The sequence below is a fragment of the Agelaius tricolor genome, unplaced genomic scaffold (assembly GCF_023055355.1).
Source record: "Agelaius tricolor isolate 1412-34295 unplaced genomic scaffold, bAgeTri1.0.p SCAF_25, whole genome shotgun sequence".
In the NCBI taxonomy this organism is placed as follows: domain Eukaryota; kingdom Metazoa; phylum Chordata; class Aves; order Passeriformes; family Icteridae; genus Agelaius; species Agelaius tricolor.
In genome coordinates, this window is record NW_027269285.1 from 7,121,625 (window position 1) to 7,144,357 (window position 22,733).

At 49.8% G+C, this 22,733-nt stretch overlaps 3 protein-coding genes across 3 annotated transcripts; 1 reads left to right on the forward strand and 2 right to left on the reverse strand.

The window, feature by feature from the left end:
* Window positions 1-15: 15 nt before the first annotated feature.
* Window positions 16-3,314, forward strand: RPAIN (RPA interacting protein). The gene is made up of 7 exons (XM_071447811.1): window positions 16-127; window positions 516-695; window positions 1,212-1,275; window positions 1,759-1,873; window positions 2,095-2,158; window positions 2,232-2,366; window positions 3,100-3,314. The coding sequence occupies exons 1-7, from the start codon at window positions 50-52 to the stop codon at window positions 3,127-3,129; spliced, it is 666 nt and encodes a 221-aa protein (XP_071303912.1). The 5' UTR covers window positions 16-49; the 3' UTR covers window positions 3,130-3,314.
* A 275-nt stretch (window positions 3,315-3,589) lies between these two features.
* Window positions 3,590-8,332, reverse strand: C1QBP (complement C1q binding protein). Its single transcript, XM_071447810.1, has 6 exons — window positions 8,086-8,332; window positions 7,347-7,497; window positions 6,865-6,952; window positions 6,202-6,297; window positions 5,452-5,574; window positions 3,590-4,004 (listed from the first exon to the last, which is right to left on the reverse strand). The coding sequence occupies exons 1-6, from the start codon at window positions 8,330-8,332 to the stop codon at window positions 3,855-3,857; spliced, it is 855 nt and encodes a 284-aa protein (XP_071303911.1). The 3' UTR covers window positions 3,590-3,854.
* Window positions 8,333-9,339: 1,007 nt separating this feature from the next.
* DHX33 (DEAH-box helicase 33) lies at window positions 9,340-22,626 on the reverse strand. Its single transcript, XM_071447561.1, is given in 14 exon segments — window positions 9,340-11,305; window positions 13,481-13,567; window positions 14,286-14,489; window positions 15,042-15,169; window positions 15,464-15,552; window positions 15,926-16,085; window positions 16,498-16,609; window positions 17,688-17,873; window positions 18,410-18,580; window positions 19,208-19,435; window positions 20,632-20,792; window positions 21,468-21,652; window positions 21,654-21,709; window positions 21,711-22,626. Coding segments are annotated over 14 exon segments (2,175 nt in total). The 5' UTR covers window positions 21,810-22,626; the 3' UTR covers window positions 9,340-10,996.
* Window positions 22,627-22,733: the final 107 nt, after the last annotated feature.

The window sequence follows — 22,733 nt, forward strand, 5'->3', positions numbered from 1 at the left end:
ACATTTCCCGGCGTGCCCCGCGGGCCCGGCGTGCTGTGGGCTCGGCGCGATGGCGGCGCCGGTGCAGGGGCACCGAGCGCGGTACAAGAGCCCGGGCGGGCCGCCCTGGAGAGAGACGTACCGCAGGGTGAGCGGGGAGCGGGCCGCGAGCCGCGAGGGAGGGACGTGGGCTCCCTCCTCATCCGAACCCAGTTCGATCCTCCCGGGGCTGGCCGCAGTGGTCCCGCTGGGGTGGGTAAACCGCGCCCCGTCCGAAACTCTCCCCTGACCGCGTCCCGAACGCTTTCTGCCAGCGCCTGGCGCTGCCCCCGCTGCGAGCTGTCAGCCAACTCCCCCGCAGCCCCTCCGGACATGGCCAGCCCTGGTGCCTCCCCCGTGTCCCTCTCAGGGATTCCCGGTCTCTCGGCCCTGTGGGGCGCAGCCCCTCCGCCGTGTCTCACCCCCCAGCCCCGGTACCCCCGTGTCCCCGAGCGGGCGCTGACGGCCCCGGGCGCTCTCCCCTCCCGTCCCCGCAGCGCTGCATGGAGCGGCTGAGAAGCAGCCGGGCCAAGCTGCTGGACCGCTACCGCCAGGCCGGGGACGGGGCGTGCGGGGCGGCCCCGGGCGCGCTGCTGGTGCAGGAGGTGATGGAGCAGGAGTGGCAGGAGCTGCGGGACAGGCTTCCCGGCCTCGGCGGAGAGCAGCCCATGGAGCAGGTCAGTGCTGGGTCCCCAGCCTCAACACTGTGTGTGTGATACAGGAGTATCAAATACAGCTCCCTGCGGGTCTGACTTTAACTTGTCACTGGAGCTAACAAAACTCAGGAGCTTCAGGGTTTCCTGTTCTGCAGCTCGGGCAGGGTGTTGAGCTGTGAAAGTGCCTTTGGGCATGAGTGGGGAAATTCCTTATTTCCTTCACAGCCTGTGCATCACAGCAGAGGGTTGATTTCCTCATCTGTGCTTTTTATAGCTGGTTGTCACTTCCCTCTTCTGAGAATGGAAATGAAACTTCAATGTCTTAAAAAGCAAGTTCTTGGACAGGCTGTACTTGGGTCTCTTCTGGCTGGCTCTGCACTTGTGTTTACAGTACAGGTTGCTTCCCACAGTGCATGGGTTTGCAAATAGAGGGATTTACTAGACAGGAGAATAAGAGTGGATTTGTGTTGCTCAGTCAGGTGCTGGAAGTGAGAAAGTGGCTGGAATGGGAGGATCACTGTCTGGTTAACCTTTCAGGTGCTGGAGGACCCTGATGAGCTGGCAGTGCTGGAAGAGATCCAACGAGAACTGATCTTGCAAGGTAAGATCTTTACACATCTTCTGACTCCTGTTTGATGTGTAACTTCCTGGTAATGCAGAAGAGCCGAGGCTGCACTCCTTGTTTCCTGCAAACCATGTGATACAGGGCAAGAGCCTCCTTAGAAATCTTGTTGAGGCTTTGAGGTATTGAGACCTCTTCTCACAGTTCTAAGAGTTTAAGTGGCATTTTAACATCTGTGAGAGAGGCCAGAGAAACAGGACTGAGATCTGTTAGCTCTAGGAACCTTTATAAATCAATTCAGGATCTTTCTCAAGTGCTGATCAGAAAGACCCATATGAGACGAGCTGAGCCACAGAAAAAAAAACGGATTAGCAGGAATGATTTCACCAAGCGTACAAATCTGAGCCAGAGGAGTAAAAGTTCTTAGAAACTCATATCCAGCCCAGCCTGCATCAGCCCAGCAGCTCTGCCTGTGCTGCCCAGCAGGCCCTGAGGGTGCTTTGCTGTGCTGTGTTGTTGCAGAGCAGTTGGTCATCGAGGAGTACGAGCGGAGCCTGCGCTTCGATGAGGAATGTCTCAATGCCATGCTGGACGGCCTGGATGCCTCTGACAGGGTCATCTGCCCTGTATGTAGGAAGTAAGAAAGCCTTTGGCATTGGAATCAGATTCCTCGCTCTCCTGCAGCAGTCTGGGCTTAGAAATGTGCAGAGGGAGGCTGCTGTTCATTTCAACAACATAGAAATGCCTGAGCAATGATCTGAATCTAATGGGGGGGTGTTGGGTTGGTTTTTGGGGTTTTTCTTGCTAAGATCTTCCCTTGTTCTGGGTGTCGTGATGCTCATTGTTTGCTCTTCCCAGGAATAACCTGACTGTGAAGGCTCACTTGGTTTGTTGCCAGTGTGGATTGCACATCAGCACACAGGTGAGCTGCACTACACGTTGTGTGTGGCATCCCAGCCAGGAACTCCAGCTGACTTTTAATGAATTATTCTCAGGATATGACAGAAGGGAAGCTTCGGTCCCTGCTGGAAAGCACCTTGACAGAGCACAGTCAGAGGTGCCTGCACAGCCCCGAGTTCACAGTCACCAGTGGCATGGAGGAGGAAGCCAGCCTGCTGATGAGCTGCCCTGTGAGTGCAAATGTCAGGTTCCTGGAAAGGATCCCTGCTTGGGTCCATGGCTCAATTACATAGGCAGAAACCACAAGTCTGTTGATCTCTGGGTTTGTGTGGCTGTTTTTTCACAAAATTCCTTGGAAATGGCTTTACCTTTGACCACCAGTAACCATAAAAGAGAAATTTCAAAGTACACCCCTTTAACTGCTGGATTAGGGAATCTTTCAAGGACCTGTCAAATTTATTGTCCTAACTTCAGCCAACATCTTCTAAGTCTTGTGTGCACAATCTGATCAGATAAGTGGTTCCTGAAGAAAAGTTTTAAAAATTATTTGTTTAAACCTCCTGAAAAACTTCATCCAGGTGTCTCAGAGAACACACAGCAGCCCTTTAGCTCAAGCCAGAGCTGGTGCTTGCTTTGCTATGTAAAACCAGTGTGAAGACAGTGGTAGGGGCAGAGCATTTCAAATAGAGCCATGGAATTGTTAAAGTTGGAAAAGACCCCTAAGATCAAGTCCAGCCATTCCCCCAGCACTGCCAAGGCCACAACTATGCAATGTCCTCAAGTGCCACATCTAGATTCTTAAATCTCTCCAGGGATGGTGACTCCACCACTTCCCAGGGCAGCCTCTGCCAGTGCTCAACACCTTTTTTGTGAATTTTTTCCCCCCAGTCAATAGTTTTTCCTGTTCAAATAGTTTTGAACTTTATACATTAACACAGTTCTCTGTTCAACTTTCTTGTGAAGGTCTGTGACTCCTGGATCATTCTCCTCTAAGGTGATTCAGCTGCTGCTTTACTTCTGGAAAACTTCAATACTAAACTTCACCCAGAGCTGCTAGGACTCTTTTGTACTATTTCTAACTGCTGTGTCAAAAAGACACTGCAAAAGGCACTGGATTGCCTTGACCTGCACTTTTAACTACACAGGACATGTTTTGAAATAAATATATATTTAGTTTATTTTGGCCATGGTCTTGTCTTTAATACTACATCAGTGCTCTCACAGCTCATGTTGGACTTCAGCTTTGAGTTTAAATAAACCTTAAATAAATTAACTAACTAACTTAAATAAACTTAAAACCTTCAAACAGCAATTGGAGGCACCAGTTTAAGTAGAAGTGCTCAACCATCACTGCCACAACTACTGTGAGCAGCTCTGGCAGAGAGAAACTCTGCCATCACTTTCATGGCAGCTCTGGTACAGCAAGAAGAAGAGAAACCACCCTTTTCAGTGATATGTTGAACAGTTTTTATTCTTCACATTCACTCTTAATTGTACAAAAAGCCCCATGCAGGGCGAGGCAATTCCGGCCTGTAGCACTGGAGAACGTGATTGGGGCTGCACCATCACTACAACTCCCCAAATCCAAATGAGCATCCTCCTTCTCCACCTTCCAAGTTACTTACTCTCTGTAACCACTGTGAAGATATTTTTGGGTATTGCTGGATGAAGCAGCACTGTGGAATACCCACACTTGAGGCTGAGTTTCCTAGCCTGACCTACTGACATTTGACAAAGCTTTTAAGGTCTTCAAGGAATTTGATGTACTCCTGGTGCTCCAGGGCAGTGCTGAGCTCTATTAACTCATCAGCAAAGGTGTTGTCCACTCCTCTGTCAGCCAGGAAATCCATCAGGTGATCATAGAGAGCCTGGAGCAAGGAACAGAAACCTTCCTTAGTGGAACACACCTGGGCAGGGGGGCATTAAAATGTCCCCTGGCAACTGGCACTTCCTCCCAGGAAAATCAGGCCCAGCTCCTACTGATGCCTTTCATATTCTCCAGATTCTGCACTGCATTAGTGTTTAACTCTGAATTTCATATAAATTGTCAGCAAGTTCTCCTCACAGTTCAGTCACACAGAACAATCCTTTTCCAGCCCCAGAACCAAGGACACCACTGCAGCTTCAGGCCCAAAAAGTGCGAACAGCAAATTGAGGAGAGCACACTGGGAGGATGGGACTGCATAAGCTGGAGCTGGAATTGGACAATTAACCCCAATATGGAAATGGACTAAAACTTATAAAAGTGTGAAAACTCATGACTCATCAACCATCTTGGGTGTAGCCCAGGCTGTGCTCTTGTACTGCCCAAGGTCCTTTAAGGCCTTTTAATAAATCCCTATTTTATTCCTTTAACATTGCCTAGCCTCTGTTCTAGGCAGCCTCCCAAGGCACCACCCCAGGAGGACAGGCCTGACCTTGGGTGAACATTTGGACAGAAAGGGCCATGGAACACATAATAAAAACCCAAACCCAACACTACAAATGAACTGCACCCTGGAGATGATCCCCAGACTGTGGAGTCATCAGGGGAAGTGTGTCAAGGATGACACAGGCCAAGCTCTGCCTGTCCCTCTACCCAGGGGTGAACTAACACTTTGGAAGGTATCTGATGTACTGGTTTCTTTGAAAGGCTTAAATGTTACAGTCATGAACTTGGCTTTTTCCTTTACATACATATTTTAAATTAATTTAATGTCTTAGGGGAAAAAAAGAATAATCAGTGTGGGATGGTCTACAGCACACTAAGCAATTTTAACATGAATGCTTCTCAAGGGGATACACTCTAGCACTTCTACTTTCAGTTTTAAACATGACAGCCTCAAACTAAAAATTGTAGCTTTTGAAATCCTGGCATTGAGACCACAAGAGCACACAGATTGTAGTGAGTATTTTTAGTGTTACAAGTCTAACACCTGGAAAACCAGGACACAATGTATTTTTTCAGATACCACACAGATGCTTTTACCTACACATGGTGTCTGATAAGCCACATTGTTAAACACACAGATCAAAAGATGTTTAACAAGTGTCAAAACATTTCCAGAATGCGATTCCCTGCTGGGAAATCTGCCTATAAAATCTGGAAAGGAAGAAGATCCCCCTGTCTGTCCTGATTCCTGGTAATGCCACCAGCAGTGCACAACCCTGGGACCATGAGACACCCTCAGTCTGCAGCAGAACCAGCAGCTCAGGGGCAGAGCAGGGCCAGCCCCTGTCTCAGACACCCTGACAGGTTGAATTCCCAGCCCAGGAGCAGAGGGACAGCCAGGTGAGGTGAGCTGAGAGCCCTCTGTGGCCTTGAACAGCACCTACCCAGTCCAGGGAATCCGTGTTGAGGGTGTAGTTGGTGTCCTTCCAGTCAGCTTCTCCAGTGGGCTGGAAGCTGACCTCCCGAATTGTGAAAATATCACTTTCTTCCTCTCCTTCATGTCCAATCTGAGGCAGGAAAACAAATTAAAGGCATGCAATTAGCTGCAATTAGTGGGCACACTCAGCCAGCTCATCCCCAGGCTGGGAATAGCTCAGGAGAAGCCCCAAGGCCAGACAAGCTGTGCCTCTCCCCTCTCACCAGGCCTGTGAAGCACAGACATGCACAGAACTCAGAAAATCCTCTAAGCTTGTGCTGCCATGTAAATCAGCAGCCTGAACTTTACAAATATATAAAAACAACTTCTGTGTGGTTCTAAGTGTCTTCCCATGTCTGTCTCATCTTTGTCAGCCAAGACTGGCTGTTAAACATCTCCTGACATTTACAAAATAAACCACAAATACCAGTGTGAGCAAAAGCTCTCCATTTGATTTTCTCCCCTCCTTTTTTAATCCCTATTTCTTTACTGTAATTCAATGAAGAGCCCAATAAGCAGCTGATCAGAAACACCAGGGCAGGATGTGAGGAATGCCTTAAACATTTCCTCCCCACTATTCTTGCCAACATAAAGCCTTTTTATTTTTTTGTGATTAAGAAAAATAAAGAAATAAGAGGAGAGTGGGCACTCTGCTGATTCAGAAAAGCAAGAGATTACAAAGAGCAGCTAAATCCAAGAGGGGCACAGTGATACTCACCTCATCTTCAGGGAAATGGCAGTCGAGGACAAGGGTCTGTTTTGTATCATCTTTTATGACTTCCACTACAAAGTTTGGAGTTGATGTAAGTTCAGGCTAAATGAGAGAACAGTTGCATCAGCACTGGAATCTGAACAGGAGCCAAAGCAACCACAGCACAGCCCAGCCAGCACTGGGTATTCCCTGACACCTTCCACTATCCCAGGCTGATCCAAGCCCCATCTAGCCTCATCTTGGACACTTCCAGGGATGGGGCAGCCACAGACTCCCTGTGCCAGGGCCTCCCCACACTCACAGGGAGCAAATCCCCGAATTCAGCCCCACTCCCTGCCAGTTAAAGGCCATCCCCCTTTAACCTGTCACTCCATTCATCTGTAAAGAGTTTCCCTCTCCCACTCTCCTGTAGATCCTTTTGGAAGGTGCTAGAAAGTCTCAGAATTCCTCTAATTTCTCCTTATTTCTCCTTATCTCTGCCTTTCTGCAGCAGAGAGGAAGGGACAGGCAGCCCTAGAAAATCTGGATTTTGTGACTTAAAGCTCCTAAATATCACACAAGGGGGAGAAAAAGCCTCAACACTTGAGGACAAGGCTCCAACTCCCCTAAGGGAAGATTCCATTTTTCATCTGTGTCCCCAGCATTAAATGCACATCAAGGCTAAGTCACCTCCTGCTCATCAGGTTTCTGCTGCTCCTGCGTGTCCTCTTCAGCCGAGGGTGGGATGCTGTTATTGATGTTGAATGTAACCGTTATCCTGCACAAGAAAAAGAAACAATTCTTTTGAACACATCCCAAAAAATGCCCATCAGAACGGGCCTTTTAAGCCCTGGTTCAGGATTCACACAGTGTGTGAACAAAACCAGGCACTGCAGTCAAAAGACACACCTGGGAGAAGCTGCTCCCTCCAAGTGCTCTCACTTTTTAAAGTTTTACCGAACTGTTATTTTTCAAACAGGAAGACCACGTGAAACTTTGTAACACAAAACACAGTAACAGAAAGGTGTGAAAAAAGTGCCTTTGGCCCAAAGTGGTCACACCAAGAGCCTTTGCAGGGCGCGGTTTGGGCTGTGAGCACCGGGAGGAGCCTGGTCACTGTGACCCACCCACCCACCCTCGGGGGCTGGGGACCCTTCCCGCACCCCACTCACTTTTCCCCCGCGATCTTCCGCACCAGCTTGGCCTCCGTGCCGTGCACCTCGAGCTCCCACCCCCCGGAGACCTTGGGCAGGGACTTGTGCTTCTGGATCTTCTTCTCCTCCTGGATCTCGTCCGTCAGGAACTGCGCAAAGGCTTTGTCTCCTGGGGGGAAAAAAAGAAAATGGGGTTAGGGAAAGGGAGGGATGAAGGGGTGGGGGGTGAGTTCAGGGAAAGGGGTGTTGGAAAACGGGGTTAGGGAATGGATAGTTAGGGAAAGAGGAATAGGAAAAGTGGGGTTTAGGGAAAAGGAGGGTAAGGAAAGAGGGGAGTAAGAAAAGGGAGGGTAAGGGAAAAGGGGAGTAGGGTTAAGGGAAGGGCAGGTAGGAAAAAGGAGTTTGGGGAAATGGGAGTTTGAACAAAAAAAAGGGGTTAGGGAAAGGGGGATTGGGGAAAAGGGAGTTGTAAAAAGGAGGTTAGGGAAAGGGGAGTAGCTGAAAAAGGAGGTAGCGAAAGGGGTATAGAGGAAAAGGGGGCTTAGGTGATGACCTAAGGGATTTAGGGAAATAGGTGGTTTAGTGAAAACCGGGATTAGGGAAAGGTGGGGTTGCCTTAAGGAAAGAAGGGGGGTCAGGGAAAGAGGGGCAGTAGGGAGAGCCCCCCCGCCCCACGTGCTTCCCAGAACGGAGCGGGTGCAGCGCACGTGTCCTCCCCGCGCCCTCCCAAGGGCGGCCCCGCTCCGTCCCCGCTCACCCTCGGTGTGCAGCCCGCCGCAGCCGCAGGACACGCGCCCGGCCGAGCCCCGCCGGGGCCGCAGCAGCGCCGTCCGCCCCGCGCCGCCGCCCAGCTGCCACAGCGAGCGCGCCAGGGCCGGTGCGGCGGCGGCGGGCGGCGGCAGCAGCGCGCGGGGGGCCGCGGAGCTGAGCGGGCGGCGCGGCGCGGAGAGCGGCGGGCGCAGCGCGGCGGCGGCGGCGGCGCGCAGGGAGCGGGCGAGGAGCATCGTGCGGGACCGAGCGGCGGCGAGGACGGCCCGCCCCGGAACCGCGCTCCGCTTCCGGCCCCGGCGCGCCCCGCGCGGGCCCCGAGCACCAGTGTTCGAGTCCCGCCTTGGCCGCTAGGCGGGTTCGAGTCCCGGCTCCGCTGAGATCCTGGGTTCGAGTCCCGGTTCGGCCAATAAGCGTTGGAGCCCCGGCGAAACCCCGATTCCGGCCCCGGTGAGACCCCGGTTCGAGTCCCGGCTCCGCTGAGACCCCGGTTCGAGTCCCGGCTCCGCTGAGACCCCGATTCGAGTCCCGGCCCCGGTGAGATCCCGTGTTCGAGTTCCAGCCCCCGTTAGACGCCGGTTCGAGTCCCGGCCCTGGCAGGACGGAGTGTGCCCACGGGGGGCCTGGTTCCTGGGATTCCTGACAATGGAATGGGCAGGGATGGCACGGACACAGAAGCCGTACAGGTCCCTTCTCGGGTGAATTCACAGACAGAGCTTTAGGAATGTGGGGACGTGCACAGGTTTTATCTCAGACATCATCCCACTCCTAATTAGGACTGTCACTGTTCAGGCTGGAGCGTGGCAGTCTCCTCAGAAAAACAAAAAATGAATGGTTGGGGTTTTTTTGGTGTATTTTAGAGGAAAGAGTGACTAAGGAAGCGTTTCCTGGCACCAAGCCTTGCCTTTGTCCAAAAGCTGGCACTGGTGCCTGCTATGGAGGAGAAGCACAGGAGGCTCATTTGCTGCTCACTGCAAGGCAGGAGCCGAGAGCATCTGCCCCACCCCATCAAATGGACACCACCCCATCAAAGGACCAGAATTTTAACTCCCCATTCCCCACAGGAATCTGAGCATTGCACACGTAAATGGCAGAGTCCATTCTGCACAAGAGGCACAGATTCACTGTGCTACCTTCACATCTTTAAGCCCATGCTGACATGAACACACTCCCACAAGACCCATAAACACCAGGACTGATCCTACAATCATTTGTTCTGTGCCTCACAAACCAACACACACGATTCCCATTTTCACCATCACTTCTTTATTCTGGAAAAAAAACATATAAATCCAATCTAAATAAATACCCATCCTGTTCCTTAAGGTTATAAAAAACATTTTTTTTTTTAATTAATGAATATATAACTTGTGAAAAATGCCAATCACTTGTTTTTAAAATTTTAAGAGTTTAATAGTAATAAAATGATTATAAAAATAGTAATATAATTACACTCATAATAATTTAGACAATTTGGATTAGGACAATATGAGACAACAGAAACAAAGAGTTACAGACGGTCTGGGTACCTCTTTCTGGGCAATCTAAGCCCAAAAAAGGACCCACGTTAACAAAGGATTAACCCTTAAAAACAATAACCTGTTGCATATTCATACATCTCATACATGATGCATAAATCCCATTAAAACAAAGGATTCTGTCTGGTCAGTGTCAACTTCTTCCTCTGAATCCTAAACGGCATCTTCATGGCAGGAGCAAGGCAGGAAGAAGTTCATTTCTCCTGATAATGGAGTAATAAATTCTCTTTCTCTGAAAGACTGAGGTGTCCTGTGGCTGCCATCTCAGTGCGAGTACCTCATTCCTCTCTTAAAAAAATATCCCACATACATAGTTCCTATTTAACTACAAAAGTTACCTTTTAAGTACAAAACTACATTTACCATACTATTAAAATGCTAATACAGCACTGCTAATCAACACAACAAAATACATATAGTAAATATCTGCATAGAGCCATATAATATGCGCTTTTCTGTTGCATTTTGATTTCAGGGTTTAACTCAGAACTTTGGGTCCCTCCCCTGATAATTCCCTGCCAGGTGTGTCAGTCACCTCTCCTTTCCCCTGCTGAATACTGTCTTGGCATTCCAGAAGGGCACTGAGTGATTCTCAGTGGATCTGTCTTGGCAGATCCAAAGGATGCCCTCTACCCCTGGGGGGCATTGGGCCATCCAGGTGTCCTTTGTCCCTTTGTCCCTCCCCTCCTGTCCCTGCTTGGTGGCTCCCTGCCCCTTCCCTGCCCCTCTCCCCGGGGTTCAAAGGAGCAGCAGCCACGGGCTCAGGGAGTTCTGTTGGAGCTGGTGCTGCATTCAGAGGCCTGAGGGCCAGAATAAAGCTCTGGATCCAAACCCTCCAGCAGAACCGACTCCTTTCCTTCACCATCCCCTTAAAGCTTCTCTGCTAGAGGGAAACCTGAGGAGCAGCCCCTGTTATGGGGGGAAGCTCCATCCCAGCACCACCAGAGCTCCTGCAGGCCTGGACTTGTCCCCACGTGCCCAGCTGCAGCACCCAGCCAGGAAAAAGTGTCTGTGGGGTGAAACACCACACACCCAGGCAGCCAAAAGTGTCTGTGGGGTGAAACACCACACACCCAGCCAGCCAAAAGTGTCTGTGGGGTGAAACACCACACACCCAGCCAGCCAAAAGTGTCTGTGGGGTCAAACACCACACACCCAGCCGGCCAAAAGTGTCTGTGGGGTGAAACACCACACACCCAGCCAGCCCAAAGTGTCTGTGGGGTGAAACACCACAGTTGCCGCTATTTGGTTCAGCAGTGAGGGCCAGACAAGCTCAGGCATGTCCTATCTGGCTATATTGGTATTATTCCAATACTTTTCACAAAGTCTTTCAAGGAGAAGCTGAGCCAGCTGGTCCCAGGGTCAGCTCTTGGCTGTCCGGAGCCTCCTGTGGAAGTATTCGGGTGCAGCCTCCAGCAGCCACTCGGCATCCACCGGGCACAGGTCGCGCATGTAGCAGCGGCTGGTGCGCAGCAGCCCCGTGTACACCACGCAGGCAGGCTTGCACTGGAACAGCACCGAGGAGGGGTGGATGGCCACGGCCTGCTGCGAGCCCACGGTGCCGTAGGAGCCGTCCGGGCGCAGCTGGGCCGCGTTCATGAACAGGCTGTGGGCCAGGCAGCGCCGCACGCCCGCCGTGTCCCCCCGGCACGACTCCAGCGGCAGCGACAGCTGAGGGCACAAGAGTGAGCATGAACAACCTGCACCCTCGTGGGGATACTGAGACAGAGGAGAAATCCATTTTGGTTTAGGTGAAATGTACATCTTTGAGTCTGTGGTCAGAAAACATCGCTGTGGAGCCTGACTGCAAAAGCCTAGGCTCAGAGAAACTGCTTCAGTGAAGGACAGAGATAAGGGGGAAGAGACAGAAGGCGATAAAGAGAGACAGAGAGACTGCTGTAAGGAGCACGTCAACCTGACCTAAGAATTCTTTCTGATAAAGAAGAACTAGCAGCAAATGTCATGCGAAATTCGTAAAAATGAATATGTATGTGTCACAGACATCTTTTATGAAAAATCCTTTCCTTAGGATTTTTCCTCCTGAGAAGCTGAGAGGCCTCAGGAACAAAATGTAACCAATGGTTATCTGCTGCTGTGGAATGCAACAGGTGCATCTGTGATTAGCCATGTTGGTTGTTTCTAATTAATGGCCAATCACAGCCCAGCTGGCTCGGACAGAGATGCCAAGCCACAAACCTTTGTTATTATTCTTTCTTTTTCTATTCTTAGCCAGCCTTCTGATGAAATCCTTTCTTCTATTCTTTTAGTATAGTTTTAATATAATATATATCATAAAATAATAAATCAAGCCTTCTGAAACATGGAGTCAGATCCTCGTCTCTTCCCTCAGCCTAAGACCCCTGTGAACACGGTCACATGTATGAACTTATTGTGAAATTGTATGCATATGTATTTGAGAGGGAGATAAAAAGAATCCTGAAGTTTCCAGCATGTCTTTTAAGGAGAGTAATCTCCACATGGTCCAGCGCTGTAATAAACACACCAGCTTTACAACTTTCACAAAGTTGTGGAGTTTTTTGTTATCTCCACAAAACAATACAACCCTGTTTTGTGGTGGCAGCTCTCTGGTCAGAGAGAGAGAAATCTAGATAAGCTTTCCCATGAGTCAGCTTCTCCCATGGGAAGCTTTAGGGAGCTGGAGAGAAAGAATACTAAACAATCTGCACCTGGTGTTTGGCCCGTGAGGTTGTTTACAAATGGGTGTCTTGTTAATTAGACAATAATGTGAAATGTGTTGATTAAATGACCAATCAGGTCCACTGTGGAGACCCTGAGGGGGCATTCCCTGGTCTAGGGAGACACAAGAAGCTTCCCTCAAAAAGCTCTGTTAGACCCCATTGGCTCCTTCCCCTGTTCCTGAGCCACACCTTCCCATTTCCCTGACTGCCCCTCATCTTTGTACTGCCCCAGACCAGGGTCAGCCCCCAGGCCCTATAGAGAGCAAGCCAGACCCTCTGTGTGTGTGTGTACTGGGACCTGAACATCTCACTGTGTGGCTGAATAAAACATCTGTGGATATTATGCAAAAGCCCTTTTTGCTTCCTTCCCCTGGACTATGCTAGCAGCAATTCAGACTGCTGCAGTCCACCTGTACTGACCAGTGTATAAAAGAAGCAGTTTCAGTAAAGTTGGGGCTCTAGCCTCTAAGCCTGCTGACCTAGAGTCTGTGTCACTTCCTACCCAGTCCTGACCCTTACAGTGACACTGGTTCACCTCAGAAATCCTGAGGGATTTTCCTGTGTCAGAACACTGGGGCACCACTGGGAATTCAGCTGAGTGGATGCTAGGCTAAGCCAGACTGAGAGCCAACAGAATGAATTGTCACTCTCCTTCTGGAAGGGAGTTTAAGGCTGACCAGCATTCACAAATGATACCCCAGAGGGTGGCTCTCATGTCACTGCAGACTGCCAGGGGTTCAGAGGCAGCTCCCAAGCTCTGCCCAGCAGGAACAGCACTGAGGGGAAGCTGCTGCCACACAATGCCTGACTCCATGGAGAAGCCAGCCAGCACAGGCTGCCAGCACTCTGTGACACACACAGCACAGTCCCAGCTGCATTAGAGCAGGAAAACCCCTTAGGAAAACCTGTCCTTTCCCTGACAATCTTCTCAGAGGTTCCCATTTCTCCTTGACTCGCTAAGCCCTGCAGCTCTAAGATTTTTGGGGTGTAACTGCACAGTCAGGAATTTTAGCCAGCTACTTACAGAAGACTGAAAACAACCCCACATTTTCTCACCTGGGACTTGGTGCACAATAACATCAGTTTGGGGATAAACAGGAAAATACCAACAAGTGAAACAGAGAAATAGAATATGGAGGCAAGTTACCTTTACACAAATGTCCCTGAGCTGAGCTCTGACTTCTGCCATCAGCTTCATGTTCCTGCCATTGATAAAGTTCTCTCTGCACCATCCCTGCAGCAGAGACACCAGGAGTTAGAAGGGGATATTTCCTCACCCCAGGAGCATGCCAGCCTTTGGATACCATAAAAAGCAGAACCCCCCTACAATCTGCCTCAGAGAAAACATGCTGACCCCTTTCCTGGTCATATTTCCACCCCTCTTTACTCCACTATGTCTAGATTCCCTCCCACACTGCTCAGAAACAGCAGGTGGTGGTTCTTTTCCCACTCAGAGCTGCTCTGCAAGGCCAACAAGAGCAAGAATGACAGATGCTGCAAGGAATGGGGTGCATGAGTCCACAGATCCACAAATCATTATGAGGGGCTGATAGGGTAGGATAAATCCAAATCTGCTTTCAAACATGCTCAGTGTTTTTCCAACGAATCCTGTCCCAGAGCATGTCCAGGTATTTATCATCAAATCTCAGCACTCTCCCACTCCCTCCTGCTTCCAGCTGGAACCAGGGAAGGAAGAGCCCTGGCTGTGATTACAGAACTGGCCCCACAAAGCTTTGCCAGAGCTGTGTGTAGGAACTTTGTTCCTGAACTTCCTGCAATTGCCCAGTTGTTAAGGATGAGCCCTGTTTTCTCTCTGCTCTGGAGGATGCCTGTGGCACCAGCCATGGAGGATGCAGGGGTCACTCTGCACTCACTCTCTCTCTGGTCTCTCACTCACTCATCTCTCATCACCCCATGAGCTCAGACAGCAGTGGCAGCTCAGATCATCCCACCTTGTGCCCGTTGACGTTCTTGTAGGCCCTGTAGACATTGAGCAGGGTGAGATGATCCCCCTCACTGGAGATGAATTTCTTCCTGACAGCCTGCACCTCATCCCTCTGGGCAGGGGGGTTGTGGAGGACACTGTCCACTGACAACAGTGACACAATGGTCAGGATCTCCTCTGCACAGTGGAACTGGGGGGACAGGAGGATGGCCTGCACAGACACAACAAAACTCATCTTTAGTCGACCAAATCCACTTCAGCTGGGCAGATCTTTCTGCTCCCTGGCAGCCCAGGAACTTGACCAAACATTGTTTAGGACAATCTCAAACATCTGGGCCTAGGATTGGCTGTAAATTCTCTGATGGGCTCACCAAGCACCTGTAACAACACCTGCCAGGCTCCTTCCTGACACTGCCCAGTGCACAACCAGCACAAACACAGTGACTGAAATGAACTCCAGCAACAGACATTTGATGGACCTGCTAAACCATCCTGAAAATTGCAAGCAAATCTGCCTTGTTCACCTTCAGTGGTGCCAGAGTAAAGAAATTCTCTTTTAAAAATTTCTCTGAGTTTAACAACAGATGACAAGCAATCCAACAAAAGGGCTGTAAATTATGTACTCTAATGTACAGCAAATATACCTGTACAGCTGCAAACACCCCTGATTTCATACCTTGTTTAAGGAGTTTGAAAGAGAAACATCAGTGGTATAGAGATGAGTACATGAGATTAAAAAAGTTCATTTTTCTGCAGTTTTTACCTTGGAGAACTTTGGATCCAGTGGAAAGGCTGCCATTTTCTTTCCCAGGGGGGTCAGGACAGGCTGACCTTCCTTTTGGGTCACAGCTCCCAGCAGGTCCAGCTGATCAATGGCTGCTTGAATAGCATCTGCCAAAACAAGGACATTGGGCTGTGAGGCCTCCTGCCTCCCACTGAGGGATGTGAACATCAGCTGGTTCCACCACTGCCTCCCTCCCTGGCCAGAGGCACAAGTACTTTCCATTTAGACAAATCAGGGTCCAAAATGTAGTGTATAGTCCTCTGTCCAGGAGAACAAGCACCTTTCCCTCTTTACTCTTCCCTTGGCAGTCAGGGCACACCTTCATGTTGTGTTGTTATGACACCTTATGGCCCAAGATTTTCCTGCTCTGTGTCCCCCAGGCTGCCTTTGTAGCCACTTACCAGGAGATGGTTTGGACATGAAGTCAAAGGTGAGCACATTGGGAATTTTCAGGGCCAGGAGCTGAAGTACCACACTAGCCAGGTTACACCTGCATAGGCAGAAAAAACAATTGAGATAGTTCTCTTCTTTTATTTTATTCTTTTTTTTCATAGAAGCTGGGATAGAGTCTCAGGCTTGACAGAGACAAGCCTGATGCTGCTGGTGAAGCCTTACTTCCTAAACCAGGAAGAGGCAAGTCCAAAATCTGGAGGACAGTCAGAACTATTGCTTTTTGTGTTTGGAGACTCAGTGCCCAACTGTCCATCCTGAGCAAACACTTCCCAGTTTTTCTGTTAAATCCCCACTTCCATTTTTCTCAAGTCACCCTGCCAGCCCCTAGATCCAGTTTTGCTGCTCAGTTCTTCCCACAGCCCCAGCTGTAAAAGAGGTTGTGGCAAGGAGTGTGATGGCTCTGTCCTCACCTCTGTATCTCAGGTGTTGTCATTTCTTCAAACTTCTCAAAGTCCTCCTCTGTGTAGAGCCGGTAGCAGATCCCGCTCTCCTGCCTCCCTGCTCTGCCCGTGCGCTGCCAAGCCTGGGCCTTGGACACCTGCTGCACTGCCAGCACCTCCAGGCCAGTTTCTGGGCATGGAAAAACATCACCTCAGTCAGTGCCTGAGGAAGGCACAGCTTTGGAAAACACAGAGGATAAGCAGTAAGAATTCCCAGGGTTTGCCATTCAAATCCGGCTCAGAGCTCACTTGGTTCAGCACAGTGAACTTCAGCACTGTGCTTCACTTGGTTCAGCACTGTGAACTATCCCATGCTGTATCCATAAAGAGAAGATTCACATCTGACAGATTTTTACCCCCTCATGGCTGATACTCAAAAAAACCCACAAAAACACCACCAAACCCCACACTCCAAACCTGGGACATTAATTTAAACAGCACGGAGAGTGTTGGAAATCCTCTTTCAGTGGGGCTTAGGACCTCCAGTAACTTCTACAAACCCAAACCCAATCTTGGCCATATTCCTCCTCAGAATTCCTCACCAGGGCTGTACTTCTTGGCTTTGACCATGCCTGTGTCCACAACGAATTTTATGCCAGCAATGGTGATGGAGGTCTCTGCGATGTTGGTGGAGAGGATCACCTTGCGACAGCCCTGGGAGGAAGGAAAAAATCAAACCCAGGCCAAGGCCAGCTCAGAGCAGCTGCAACACAGAAATTCTGCTGCTTTTGGCCAAGCCCTGCCCCACATTGTGAGCACAAACTGTGCTTGCTGTGCCAGCTCCCAGAAAATAAGGTAATCTTCAGTTTCTAATCAGTTTCTAAAACATTCTTTTGTATTTGCAACAAAACACATCACCAGAACAGCTGCTCTCAATACGTCTTTCAACAATTTTGGTTTCACTTCTGGCACAACATTTATGTTCTTATTTATATGTTGAGTAGGTAAAAAAGAGCCTGGGGCAGCATGAATTCCTTTCCTTATGGTCCTGAGAAACATTCCCAGGTTTTCAGCTTACTCAGTATTTCCCCCATTAGCTGTTGTAGCTTTTTTGTGATATGGACAAAAAATTCCTATGAAATGGAGAAAATTTAAATTCCTGTGCCTTCTAATCCTTCCTTCTTTTTATGACCCCACATGACTTACTGAATGCATCTGTTAAAACCATCACAGTTGCAGTGTTTTATATCTCTGGAACCACTCAGCCTAAAGCCAGCTGAGACTACTGTCACTGTTATATTTTCTGGAAAAATCCCCTTGCCCAGGATTCTTCTCCTGGGAAGCTGAGAAGCCTCAGAGAAAAAGGAAAACAATATTATCTCATTTGCTTCTCCTGTGTTTTGCTGCTTTGAAATGTGTTTAGTCACTGTTTACCAACAGGTGGTTGTTTCATTGGTTTCATGTGAATTGTTTTGACTCTTTGCCCAATCAGGGCCAAGCTGTATCAAGACTCTGGAAGGAGTCAAGAGTTTTCATTATTATCTTTGTAGCCTTCTGTAAGTATCTTTTCTGTATAGTTTAGTATAATATTCTTTAACATAATATAGTATCTTAAAATAATAAATTAACCTTCTAAGAACATAGAGTCAGATGCATCATTCCTCCCTTCATCTTGGAACCCCACAAACACAAGAGACTATTGATTACTATCAGTACAGGCTGCTTTAGACCCTTAAAGCCTACATGTTTCATCCAAAGACTCATTGAAGCAAAACCCCTGCTACTCCCTCACCTCAGGGGTGGGTTTAAAGGCACGGAGTTGTTGGGAGTGGGGCAGAGAAGCATAAAGGGGCAGCACTGTCATCCGTGGGCAGCCCTCGGGGAGATGCTGGGCAACGTCTCGGCACGTTTTGGTCATTGCTTCAATTTCTTCCTGACCAGTCAGGAACACCAGGATGTCTTGGCATGCAGGGGCTTCCTGGAGCCAGAGGAAAAAGCAAGTTAGGAGTGTTTAGATAGAAGAGGAGAACTGAGATTGGTAATGAGATGTGGCTCCGGCAGTAAGTCATTGAAGCAGGCTAAGAAGAAAGAGAAGACACACATGTGGTGCAAGGAATGCAAGAGCTAGAATTCCCAATGGATTCACCAGAGACAAAGAGTAAATCACATTTTGAGGGATCAAGTGTTAAAAGGATGGAGGAATTGCTGTGTCCTTAAATAACTGTCCATGCCAGGCAGAGAGAGCCAGCAAGCACCCAGGTACAGAGAACTCAGGTGAGGGGAACATTCAGATTTTAGGCATGAGCTGACATGATAAACCTTTGCTTGGCAGTCTCCCTTCAGCTCCAGCCTGGACATACAGGTCCCAAATCCCAACAGCAGAAGCAACTTCAAAGCACTAAATGCAGTTTAATGAAACAACACAACAATCCAGGTGTTTGGCATTCAAACACCCCAGCACAAAACACCAACCCCTGGCCCCAGAGGGACACAAACCTGGAGAAAACCTCATACCTGGTGGATCTGGAAGATTGACACCAGTGCTGCCTGCAGGTAGTCACTCTGCCTCTCCTTGGTGTAGAAGATGTCAATGGGATGCTGCCGGCCCTCCAGATAGATGACAGGAGCTCCATTGAAGTACTGGGAGAACAGGTCAACATCCATGGTGGCTGACATGACAATCACCTTCAGGGGGAGCACAGCATGGGTCAGCACTGCAGCTCCCATCCAGCTGCACACCAGTGAGTCAGGACCAGCAAAAGTCAGCTTCTGGATCCTGAGAACCATGCCCAGAATAGGCTTTGGAACAGAAGAGAGTGACTTCTCCTCGTTAAAGCCATGAGCTTTTTAACAGAAGCAGAAAATGGTGTGACAGAATGGGCTGGTGTGTGGAACAAGACCATGCAAGGTCCCTGCCAGACCAACGTGCTTTCACACAAATTCCTGACATGTCCACCCATCCCCTGTGCAGTGCCCTACCTGGGAATGAGCATGTCCCATCAGCCAGAGCTCCTGCACCTGGAGTGATCTCAGCAGCAGTGCCAAAACCTCCCCAGCACTCTGTCTGGGGCTTTTGTGGAAAAAAGGGATCATGGTGGTGACCAGATACCTTGTTCAGAGGTGTGGTGTCATATCAGGCTCAAACATCATAAAGTCAGACTCCCTGAACTAATGAGATTTAAAGTGACTTTTTAGGAACAGAAAAACAGTCAAAGCTGAAATCCCAAACCCTTTGGAAGGTGCCAGGAGATGCTCAGAGCACCCAGAGCCCAGCCCCACCCCGCCCTTCACCGCCACCCCGGATGAACAAACCTTCAGCGGCCGCAGGCCCCGCTCCTTTCGCTTCTTCTGAGCAGCTTTGACCACCCCAAAGAGCACATCAGTGTGGATGGTCCTCTCGTGGGCCTCGTCCAGGATGGCCACGCTGTACTTGTGCAGCAGCGGGTCCCCGATGGCCTCGCGCAGCAGCATCCCGTCCGTCAGGAACCGCAGCCGCGTCTGCGCGCACGAGCAGTCGTCGAAGCGCACCGTGTAGCCAACCTGGGAGCACAGACACACAGGCTGGCATTTCCCACTGCCATCATGCCACAGGGAGGGCTGCAAAGCCCCTGGGCACTGCACTGGACTGAGCCAACCAGAAGTGCATGGAAAGCAGAGCAGTTTATCTGCTGTGAGCAGTTCCTCTTCCAAATGTAGCAAGCCACCCAAATGATACTCCCAACATCTCTAGGTGGCTTCTTCCTAACTAGAGTTTCATCATAAATGCCCCCCAAGTTCAGTTTAGTTTGTCTTTCCTTTTCTCTTTCCTTTCCTTTTCTTTTCCCTTTCCCCTTTCCTTTCCTTTTCCCCTTTCCTTTCCCTTTCTTTCCTGTCCAAAATGATTCCAGGCTCTCCAAGGATTTCATGCAGGGGAATTCTTTCTCCTCTGCTTTTCTCCCCCAGACCTGCACTAATTCAGCACTCTGCTCTCCCTGACAGTGATTTCTGACCCAGGGAGTGAGGAAAGAGAGCACAGCATTGTTTTTCTTTTATTCATGAATCAGTATTTTTTCAAATGGAACAACCCAGATCAGGAAGTTCAATATCACAGAGACAGACCATGCCCACCTTGTCATGGGACAGGTAAAGAGCCATTTCTGTCCATTCAATTAATTATAGAATCACAGAATATCCTGAGCTGGAAGGAACCCACGGGGACCATCCAGTCCAGCCCCTGGCCCTGCACAGACACCCAACAATCCCACCCTGGGCATCCCTGGAGCATTGTCCAAACTCTCTGGAGCTCTGGCAGCCTTGGGGCTGTTCCCGTTTCCTGGGAGCCTGGGCAGTGCCCAGCACCCCCAGGGGAAACACCTTTCCCTGATATCTAACCAAGATCCCCCCTGACACAGCTCCAGCTGCTCCCTCAGGTCCTGTGCCTTGCCACAGAGAGCAGAAATTTGAGCTGTCCCTGGGGAGGAAGCTGCAGACCAAATTCTCCACTTCTCCAGCTGAACAGACCAAGTGGTCTCAGCCATTCCTATTATGTGGCCCCTCCTGACCCCTCACCATCTTCATGCTGCTCCTTTGAGCACTCCCTGACAGCTTGTACACCCTCATTCCATTGTGGCACCCAAAACTAATTTTGAAATTAAGACTATCACTCCTGTAGCTGGTTATTACTCTACCCACTGAAGCCTGACAGGGCCCCATCCCCAGAGCATCACCAAACCAAAATTAATCTGTAGATAACCTACCAGCTTCCCCAGCTCTGTCCTCTTCTCCTCAGCAACTCTGGCAGCCAGGGTGACAGCAGCCACCCTGCGGGGCTGGGTCACAGCGATGACACCAGGCTGGCCAATCCCCGCCTCGTACAGGAACTGAGGGAGCTGTGTGGTCTTCCCCGAGCCTGTTTCTCCTAAGGAATACCAAGGGAATAGAGTTTCCCCCCACACTTTTATAGCATTGTCAAACTGGGTTTTTTATGTTAACTTTTAGCCCTTTGGGAATGGGGAAGCTGAAGACAGAGAGGGAAAGTCCCACCACAAAGCAGTGGCAGGTCGGAGATGGCACCCAACGCCCTCCTCTTGCTGCTGGGTCACTCCTCCGCAGAGCTCCAGCCACACTGGTTCAGAAACCCACTCCAGCCTCTCTGGAGGTGAAGTGTCTGTGCTGTGACACTAACAGGACAGACATACAAAGCATTTTTCATTTAATTACAATAAATGCTGAGTCTTTACTAGGTGGGAAGTTGCACATCTTCAGCTCCTGAAAGTCTAAGAAAAAGCTTTTTGGTTTGCAGAACAGAAAAATATAATAAAATCAGTGAAAGCATAATAAAATCAGTGAAAATGTAAGTGAGGAGAGCCTTCAGAAGAGGAGAGCTTGGCCATCTGGTTTTGACTGAACTCCCGGCAGACAGCGAAAGGAGAGGGAAATACTTTAACCTGCTCCACAAAAACCCCGGCTGCCAAAGCACAGAAGTCATTCCCTGCTCACAACAGTTCAGATTTACACCCAGCCCGTTTCTGAGCAGCTTTCCCAGCCCAGCCCGCTCCGTGGGCCAGCTGGGGGCCCTGGTCCCGGCGCTCACCGATGAGCACGGCGGTGTCGAGGCGGCGGAGCCGCTCCAGCAGCGGCCCGCGGGCCCCGGAGATGGGCAGGGAGCGCCGCTGCACGTGTGCGGGCGGCGCGGCGCTCTGGGGCTGCATGCTGGGGGGCGCCGCCTTGAACCGCTTGGCCGGAGGCTCCTCTCCGTCCCGAGCCATCGCCCCTCGCGGTCCCGGCCCGGTCCGTCCCGCCGGGGCTGTCCCGGTGCTGCGGCCGCTCCCCGCCGGGGCCGCGCTGCACGGGCTCCCTGGCGCAGTGATGACGTCACCGCGCGACGCTGCGCGGAGCACCCTGGGAGTTGTAGTCCCGCTGTCACCGCCGCCATTTGCAGCGCTCCCGGCTCCGGGCGCCCCTCAGGAGCCTCGGAAACATCGCAGACCCCAAAGGGCAGCAAAAGGCAGCCAAGGAGGGCAGAGAGCCGGTTGTGAGCAGCGTAGGGACATGTTCCAACTCAGGACTTGTCCCAGTAACAAGCTACGGAGGGGTTCTCAAACACTGAATTAAAAACCACAAAAAATAACGTTTTTATCTCATTCCTGCCTCATAACCTACGCTGAAGCAACATTGTCCAAAACACTTTCATTCTTGGCTCTCTAGGAGCACTAGAAGTCTGCTTTAGAAACAATCAAAACTGACCCAAAAACAGACCAAAAAAACCTGTAAAATCCTCCAAAGCTTCCGTAAGTTTTATAACCCTTAACAGATAAAAATGCAGACACAAATTACCTCACACATTTTATCAGAATCTAACACACTGCTTGTGGACAAACCATTTCCCCTGAGATCCCCACACATTTCTCTCCTGGACTATAAATTGAAAAAACTAAAACCTGTAGCCAGTTTTGAAAAATAAAATCTGAGACTAAATGAGATAATCATGTCAAGGGTAAGCCCATCCTCTAAAATGCATAATGAAGATGCAGCTTTAACTCCTTTTATCTATTATGATATAATCAATAAAACCCCACCCAGTACTTTCTATGGTGATTTAAGAACAACTGACCATGATGAGCTGAACTGAGCTCCAAATTCCTATGTGGCTGCTCAGAGATATTTATAATCAATGCAGCTTTAAGATAAATGCCACTCAGTCTCACTGGCCTGTGTTGAACACAACAAACTTCATCCACAGACCACAGATTTGACATCCTGACCAGACAATGCTGTGTCCTGCACTTCTGAGACACTTGTGGGAAAAGCTGCAGGTATCTCTGTCTCTTCAAGGATTTGCTTTTTCCAGCCCCTGCTG

Coding starts and splice junctions, on each gene's coding strand:
- RPAIN (XM_071447811.1), top strand. CDS start 50: ATGGCGGCGCCGGTGCAGGGGCACCGAGCGCGGTACAAGAGCCCGGGC. Junction 128..515: donor GGAGAGAGACGTACCGCAGG/GTGAGCGGGGAG, acceptor CCGTCCCCGCAG/CGCTGCATGGAGCGGCTGAG. Junction 696..1,211: donor GAGAGCAGCCCATGGAGCAG/GTCAGTGCTGGG, acceptor TTAACCTTTCAG/GTGCTGGAGGACCCTGATGA.
- C1QBP (XM_071447810.1), bottom strand. CDS start 8,332: ATGCTCCTCGCCCGCTCCCTGCGCGCCGCCGCCGCCGCCGCGCTGCGC. Junction 6,298..6,864: donor AGAAACCTGATGAGCAGGAG/GTGACTTAGCCT, acceptor TCTCTCATTTAG/CCTGAACTTACATCAACTCC. Junction 5,575..6,201: donor GCCATTTCCCTGAAGATGAG/GTGAGTATCACT, acceptor TTCCTGCCTCAG/ATTGGACATGAAGGAGAGGA.